At 47.8% G+C, this 8,586-nt stretch overlaps 1 protein-coding gene across 11 annotated transcripts in view; it reads right to left on the reverse strand.

The window, feature by feature from the left end:
- Positions 1-8,358, reverse strand: part of KCNC2 (potassium voltage-gated channel subfamily C member 2) — a 99,932-nt gene extending 91,574 nt beyond the window's left edge. For 4 of the 11 annotated variants that reach the window (XM_054178373.1, XM_054178382.1, XM_054178379.1 and 1 more), the window contains exons 1-2: positions 7,761-8,354; positions 6,318-7,078 (exon numbers count right to left, since the gene is read on the reverse strand). In XM_054178373.1, the coding sequence (XP_054034348.1) occupies positions 6,318-6,950 (633 nt within the window). In that variant the 5' untranslated portion in view covers positions 6,951-7,078; positions 7,761-8,354. Of the gene's footprint in view, positions 1-6,317; positions 7,079-7,760 lie in introns of all 11 variants that reach the window. The other 7 variants (XM_054178374.1, XM_054178375.1, XM_054178377.1 and 4 more) reach the window with 6 other exon arrangements.
- Between the last annotated feature and the right edge of the window lie 228 nt (positions 8,359-8,586).

Below are 8,586 nucleotides of genomic sequence, written 5' to 3' on the forward strand. Positions count from 1 at the left end.
GCTAAGGCAAACTATGTTTCCCCAAGATGAGCCACAAGTCTGAAGAGCAGGATGAGTAGGAGGACTCTCTGAGAAATGAAGAGTGCTGAAATAGCACTTGATAACGAGAAGAGTTTGTTTCTTCCCTATCAAAATCAGCGGATAACACTCCATAAGAGACTATTAAACTGGCAAACATTTATATAGGAATGCTTTTCCTTTCATCTGACCCTTCTGCATCAGGGAATGGATGCTGAGGGAGCAAAGGACAATCAAGCTTTACACGAACTTCCTTTAAAATATCTTAAATTTCCTATAGCAAAGGAAACTAATCAAGGATTTGGGATCAGTCTGAGTTCTGAACTTCTTTGATGACGGGTCAACACAAGTTCACCAAAAAAGCCAATATGTTGACTTCTTCACAAAGTACAGATGGATACATTTACCTTGGACTAAGTAGCAGGCACTGTAAGAATACAGGGACTTTGGAGCTACCGGTTTGCTGACGTCACTTTTTTTCATATCTTGACTGCATCCTGTGACAATGCAGAATACCTCATCTGATAGTAGCATTGTGATACCTCATCTGATAGTAGCACTGAAGCTTAAACAACATTCAGCAGAAGGCATGAGCTATTCCTTCCACCACCATCTTAATCAGTTTGAAGATAAATTCATGTCCCCAAAGTAAACCTCTCAGAAAGTTTTACCACTGTAAACACATGTGACAGCTAGTACATTGCATGTTAACTACATAGAAGAAGGGAACGTGCTCTGCCAGATTTTTCAACTACAAGTACTTCTCACACCATTATTATCTTGGTCTCTATATGTTAAGCTAATTTTCACTCTCGGTTACACCAAAGCAAATTCAGCCTAAATCCATTAGACAAAATGTTTTAGAGCCTTTGGCAGATGAATCTGGCTTGATGCATATGCACATAACAGCGTCTATTTCTGAAATTATAGGACAGATCATCTTTGCAGCATTTATGTCAGACCCGCGACAGAATGCTTTTCCCAGATGAATAAGTGCCAGTGAGAAGGCTGTTTTCAATGGGAAGAGGAAGCCAAGAGATGGCTTGTTTCTATGGAGACACTTAGCAGCATCAGGCAGAACAGCTGTAAAGGAAGAAGTTCGGGAGGCAGAAATTTTGCTGATTTCACCTCACTGATATGTCACTGCCATCAAAGGCCATCTACATTTAAGGTAGATCAAGCTAGTTTATGTTGAATACCTCATGTATTAACCTACAGTTTCCAATTAGGTCTGTTAAAAGCCAGCACATCAGAAGTAGATTAGCAACAATTACTTAAAATGCAAGTTAGTCAGCCCAGGTCTACATGAAGCTACAGTTATGTGAGTATCTGTAACACTCATGCATTGTTTTTGCCATTAGGAACAAATCTTGCTGTTTCTTTAACAACAGCAGCCCTCATAGGCTAAATGCTTCAAGGAGGGTGACTGGTTTTCACCAGTTTCATCTAATGGATTATTTTCCCACTTAATAAATTCAGGATTAGGGTAAGCAATATGGCAAAAGGAATAACCTCTCTGCAATTTCTTTATCCCTCTTCACTGTTTCCTATCATTTTCAGATACAGGATGTCTGCATAACTTAAAAATGATGAAATGCCAGAATACTTGCTCTCTTTGTTGAATAAAAGAGAGAGAAAGGATTTTCATTTATGAACTATTCATTATTAATCTAGGATCATATAGTCTGAAATTAACACATCTTCACTTCATTCATGGCATCTCAGAACATCTTGTCAGCATTGCTTCCACCAAAAAACATCTTGCGTATCACACAGACAAAGCCCTAAAAGTTTAAGCCACTCCAGTCATTCACCACAGCACACGACCAGGTATCTAGGTACCTGGAGAAAATGCAAAGAAAGAACCAAAGAAAGAAAGAAGTCGTCTTTGATAAGAATGCTCTCCAATAAAATTCATGTAGAATTACCCTCCCAAGGGGATATGTAAAGTTGTATTTTCTCCCTCTCTGATCTCAGTCACTTCAGCTGACTTTCCAAATGTTCAAAGCTGGCACAGATCTTATGGGGCAGAGAATGGAGTCTCCAAAAATGTAACTTCACTTCTTCTCAGTGCTGTACAATGACAGGACAAGGGGCAATGCACACAAACTGGAACACAGGAGGTTTCCTGTAAACAACAGGAAAAGCTTCTTTGTTTTAAGGGTGGCAAAGCACTGGAACAGGCTGCCCAGAGAGGTTGTGGCATTTGTCTCTGGAGGCATTCAAAACCTGCCTGGACATGTTCCTGTGTGATTTATTCTAGGTCATCCTGCTTTGGCAGGGGGGCTGCACTAAGAGGTCACTCCCAACACGTACCATTCTATGATTCTGTGAAAGCAGTAGATGGGAACTTCATATTTCTACCCAACAACACTGCACTCCCCACTCCAATCCAGCTCCCCTCACGAGGAAGCAGCATGAGATCAGTATTTGTAAGCACACTAGCAAGGATCAAGTATCTTGATGTCTTAGGCTGCAAGGCTTTTGTGATTTTATTCAGGGTTCAGTGAACACTTACAGCAAACTTTGCAAGTACTTGTGAATTAGTCCTTCACCTTCCCTGTAAACCAAGTTAACTATAATCTTTCCTTGCAAATGAAGTCTGAACAGCAAAAGGGTTGGGCAACGTGCCTTCAGCTGCTAAAAAACGGCAAAGGTGCTGCAGGCAGTGTCTACTCAGGTGCCCTGGGCCACACTGACTCCCATGCTGCTGAGCTTCCCAACTTTGCAGGCACTTCCCCTGATGCCTTTGAACAGATTTACAACCTTCTCAGAAAAAAAGGATATAGTTAGTGCTGTAGTCTTTGTGAATCGCAGGGACATTTTGAGTTCCTGCACTAAGTGCAGCAGTAATCCATAATCCTTGGGTAAAATCAATGACAAATACTAATTACTTTTTCAAGCAGAGTCATGTTTCAACTATTACTCAAAAGCAAAAGGCGTTAAAAGCTTAATTAATGTGAAATACAATAGCTGAGACTAGTGTTGCCATTGTAGATCCTGCTGGGTAGCTGCAGGCACTTTTAAACTCAGTGCTTAGTTGTGCCTCTTGCACTTTCTTTTAAACCACTTAGACATAGCTTTACACTTAACTAAAGCATAATGAGTACTTGCACTCATAAGCCATCAGAGTATACCAAAATCCTGTACAGGTATTACCCAGCAAAACTCACGGTACACAAGTTTGATTCAGATAAGGCTCAGGTAAGTGTCTGTTTCAGAGATGCTTAAACCATCACACAGAAAGGTTTTGTTGCCTGGTGCTTATCCTCCTCCTCCTGTATTTCCATCTCTACATAATAGCATTCCACCCAACAGCAGTTTGCAAAGGATTGCTCTGTTAAGCCTGGAGTAAAAAGAGTACCACTGTACTCTAATTTAAAGTCTATGAGATTCAAAATGATAAGATGAAAACAGACAAAATATTCAGATGTGGCTCCTGAACTTGAGAAGCAAAGAGAGGTGTTGCAGATTTCCAAGCAGTTGTATGTACATGGTTTACATTTTATATTTTAAACCCCCATGTTTAGTAGATGTCACTGTATGAGTATCAAACTGCACACACTGAAAGCTGAAATTTTCCCTTAGAATCTTAGATGAAGTAAACATTCTTGTCAACAAAGAATTCCACTGTTTATATAACATCACTGGATGGTCTTGCTAGAATATTCTTGTGTGTGCACTATCCCCCAGTAGGTTACCATGGCAACTTGTATTTGAATTGCTATAAATTTCTCTTTTTAGAGATCACATTTTTAGGATAAAGAAAATCACAAATATTAAGTATAATTTCATTAATAGAAAATATCCCATTTTTATCATCACCATACTTCCCAGAAAAGCCATTGCTGAAGTTAAATCAGGCAGTAATGCTAAAAAGAAAAAAAATTACCACAGTTATCAAGAAAGTTTACTACTAAGCAGCCTTATCATAATCTAAGTGTGTGTGAGTCAATAGCTCATGCTGTGAGGCAAAGATTGATGTTCACGGAGTTCTGTCTTGGTTTCAGAAAGCCCAGGATTTCACTCAAGTGATAGTGGGGTTAGTCATCATTTCAGCTGATACAAACCAGAAGTGTATTCGCCAAAATACTCAGAAAATAATGTCTTCATTTCAGGTGTGGGAAAACCTTGAAGTGAAAGTAACATCTCTGTTCCAAATTGAGATTACCATAACCTTTAATCACTGTGTTCAAGAGTGCTTACTAAGTGCACTTAGTCTTTAGTCCTTACATACACATTTACTTAATGCTTTAAAACTTGACAATTCTCGAAGCTGTCTTCCTACATGAAAGATCAAAGTTCAGAGCAGCAGCCCTGAAGAAAATTAAAACCCTGACTTTAAACACTGTCATTGCAGTTCTAACACCACCTTGTTCTGTCTGCCTGGAGTTGGAGGCAGAATACAATCTTTAAAACCAGCTTTTAAGTTATAGAAATGTAAATATCTTTTAAGAAATTAATATTGTCACATCACAGTTTTCTATTATGGTCTAAATTCCAGCATTCATTTTAGAAACACAGAAGATTTTTACCTGAGCCTCTGCTGGTTCAGAATGGTTTGGTACAGATGGAAAATTTGGAAAGCAAGTGCCCACAGGTTCTGTCCAAGAGTGGACCAAAGCAAACTGAACCCCCCGGTGACAGCTACAGTTCCAGGGGGCAGCTACAATCAGCATGCCTATCTTCCTATTTCTCCTGATACCTTCCATTTAATCTTTACTCTGTACTCCTCATTTCTCCAGCAAAGTTGAGCAGAGAGATTGCCTATCATGAAAACTGCAGAATTGGCACTTTCCACAACATTATAAGGAAAGACAACCTGCAGCACAAGCACCATGCACACCACTGTTTTGTCAGGTAACTGACAGCCACATTTTCTTAAGGAGTCAGACAGCTTATAAAATGCAAGCAACGTGTCATTGATGAGCAGAGATAGACACTTCTGGCAGTTTTTCTTCAGAACCAATCTTTTATTAAAAACTTATTTCAAGTATCAGCTGGAGCCAGCTGTCAAGGGAAAATGTATCGGTGGGCACCTTCAAAAACATAAACACCACTCTCACTTGGCAAGTGACAGCAGTAATGACAAGGATTTTAACTTCCTGTTCGACTTACCTCACTAAGCTTTCACAGAGACTGCACTAGGCCATAGTACTACTCAGGAATTCACTTAACCACACACTCACGGTCATATCAGTGAGACTTCCCGTGAAATCATTTAAATGATCAGTAGGCGACACCCACCAGAGCTGCACTTTCTGCAGGATGAGGCTTAGCTCTGAACACTTCACAGGAATCCTGGTAAATATGCTGCAAACCACTTATTACCATTTTATAATCAAACAATTCCAATTACAAGTTCTTTTTCTTGTATTGCAGGGAGAATTTGCTGGTGGTTACTCCTCTTGTTTGTAAATTTGAGGCAACACTGTATGTTTCTCCCAGAGGAGTTACAACCATTTGTTCCAAAGCCCTAGGTTAGAAGGCAAGCCCACATGACCACTGACAACAGCAACTAAAAGACAGCACTAAAATCCAGAGCATCAAAGTAGAAAGTAGTCAGCATCAAAATCTAAAATCCTTACCTAAACAGTGGATATTACCTATACCCTCAGTGAGGGGCATCCTGAGAAATCAATGGAGGAGGACTCAGGGTGACCCAACCACACTTACTTTGTTAACTCAGATTACCTCCCAATGCAGACAGAGCAAAGCTGGGAAAGGGCTGAGGTCACTTTCCAGCAATACTGTCACCAGGTCACCCCAAACCCAAGACCTCCAACAGCTAGGAGAGGGATGACAGCCTACTGGTGGGGCCAGCTGCCCCGGTCCCAGACATGCTTCTATGCAGGTGCTCAGAAAGGGCAAGGGCACCTTGGGGCTAGGCTGCTCCTGCCTGCACACACACAAATGGATCCCCCAGGGAATGCACCTCCACGCCCCCAGGCCAGGAGGGTGAGTGTGGCTCCCTTGGAGGATCCTCAGGGCACAAATCCCACCTCACCTCATGTATGCTCCCCCAGGTGGGGCACTGGCAAAGCAGAATCCCCTCACAGACTGACATCACCTGCAGATGTGGAAGGGACAAGCACAACCACCCCACAGGGGCCAACATCACCCCCACACAGTGGCCCACCAAGGCACAGCCTCTGCATGCCCAAGCCAGCTGAGGCAAGCTTCCCCTCGACGCCCCACACATCTGCCTCCCCATGCAGGGAACCATGATGTGCACACCCCTGGCAGCCCCTCAACCTCCCCAGCTGCCTCGGGAGGGAGCGCCAGCCGTCGGCGCTTACCCTGGCAGCCCGTGAGGAGTAGGGGTCCTCGAAGAGTGCCCAGACGCGGGGCTGCAGCCGCCGCCAACGCCCGCCCTTGCCCTCGGCGGTTGCCCCCACGTCCTCGATGCCCAGCCTCTTGGCAGCCAGGTCGTCGTCGTCACCATCAGGGGGTGGCTCTCCCGTCAGCAGGTCGGGCGCCTCGAAGATGTCCAGGGCCTCCTCGGCGTCGCGATGCTGGCGGTATGTCATCCAGCAGCAAGGCTCCACGTCGGTCTCGTCGATGCCCCAGAAGGCCAGCTCCTCCTCGAAGAGCGGCCCGCAGACGTCGGCAGGGCAGTGCAGCTTGCCGGTGCGGTAATAGTTGAGCACATAGGCAAAGACCCCCGGGTGCCGGTCAAAGAAAAACTCACTGGCGCCTCCGTTGCTCCGGGGACTGCAGCCGCTGCCGGGCTCCGGGCACCCGCCGGCCGGTGGTAGCGGCGGGTTCGGGGGAGGCGGCGGCTCCTCGCCGCTCGGGGACTCGCTCCGGCACTCGCAGGCGAGCAGGGCCAGGCGGGTCCCCGGCAGGGTCTTCAGGGTGCTGCGGTAGGTCTCGTGCCGCGTGCCCCCCACGTTGAGGATCACCCTCTCGTTGTCCTCGAGCTTCCCCATCTCTCCGGGTCGGACATGACTGGGAAAGGCTCGGGAGGCGGCAGAGGGGGTGAGAGGGTAGGGGAACGGTCGCTGAGCGGGGAGACAGCCTGTCGCCGGCAGGTCCGCGGTGGACGAGCTTCTTCTGCCTAGAACGCAAACAGAAACAAGAAATCGAGGAGAAGCCCCACTAGGCATCGCCGAGCGGAGGGGAAAGCTACTCCGCGCCGCCACTGCCTACCCCAACGCTCTCCGTTCCTCGACCTCCTGCCGCCGCGCACCTCTCGGCCCCGCGGCCACCCACCGCCGGACAGCAGCTACGGGCAGGGCTCTCCCGCCTGCCCGCCCTGGGTAGTGCTCCGGGCTCTCTCCCCCTTTCCCGTGCGAACAGGCTACCGAAGATAGAACTGCTGCTTCTCCCGCGTAAGGATCCGCCACCTCTCCCACCCCGCTCTCCCTCGCGGGGGATGGAATAGAAAGTCTGCGGTTAATTATTTAATGGGCATCTATATTTTATTGTCGTAACAGCTTGGAGGAGGGGAGAAGGGGTTGCGGAAAAGGGTTAGAGGTTTGTCTCTTCTCCTCCCATCTCTAATGTGGAAGGGGAGGATTGCTTTTGGGGAAGAAATACCAAGCCCCTCATTAAACCGACAGCAGGCACACCCTTGGAAAGGCTGTTGGAGTGGAGCTCGGCTCGCTACTTTGTCAGACAAATCACGAACACGAGCGTGCATCGCGGTGAAAGGCCGATGGTCCCAGCGCCGGGCTGTCCCGGGTTCCCCCCGACTGGCCCCCGCCAACACGTCTTCCTCCTCGCCGCCCCCCAAATACCTTTGCAGAGGAGAGCGAGCTGCTCTTCTTCTCCAGCGGGTTTCGGCTGTGCGTGGCGGCAGACGCCGCGTTCCAGCTGCTCTCCGTGCCTCCCTGCCAGGCGAGAGCTACTTGTTGGTGGGTTGGGGTCTTTTTTCGCGCTCAGGTAGCTGTTTTACCTCTCTCCATACTCAACTCCGAAAGGCGCAAAAGCGGCTCCCACCGCCCGCTCGCAGATCCCCTCCGCTCATTTCACACGGGAGCCGCTGCCTTTCTGCACCGGAACCGTGAGCGAGCATCGTAGGCGGCGATCGGAGTCATGGGCGGCAAGCCGGGACACCTCGGCGACCGGTGCTGCCGTATTCCCAGCGCCTGTTGGGGAAGACGAACCCGAAGGTGAAACACGCATCTCATCTGAGGCTGAGGCTCCTCCCTGGGGCGGGGGCAGGGGAGCCGTCATTCCGTACCCCTCCAGTCCCCCACTCCCAGGCCTGCGGGGCACAGGGAGGCGACAGCAAAAACAAATACCACAGCCCTCTGAAAAAACGCAGCACCGCCTCCTCTCCCGCTCCATGTAAATTTGGTTCGCTTAAGGAAAACACGCGGGAAGGGGTCGAGGCTAGAGAATAGCTATTTTTTCAGAGTAATGCAAGAAAAGCAGCGCCTAGCTACAGGTGACTGCGGAGAGGAGCTGCTCAGCCTCTCAGGAGAGCGTCCTGCCCCTGGCAGATCGGTACCTACAGCACCCGGCTCGCCCAGCTCCCACAAACTCGGTGTGCGGAGAGCGGGATGCGCACCGTGACTGCAGCGGCGAGGCGCGCCCCGGCTCCCGGCATCCACCGAAGCC

Source organism: Dryobates pubescens, chromosome Z (assembly GCF_014839835.1).
Source record: "Dryobates pubescens isolate bDryPub1 chromosome Z, bDryPub1.pri, whole genome shotgun sequence".
Taxonomy (NCBI): Eukaryota; Metazoa; Chordata; class Aves; order Piciformes; family Picidae; genus Dryobates; species Dryobates pubescens.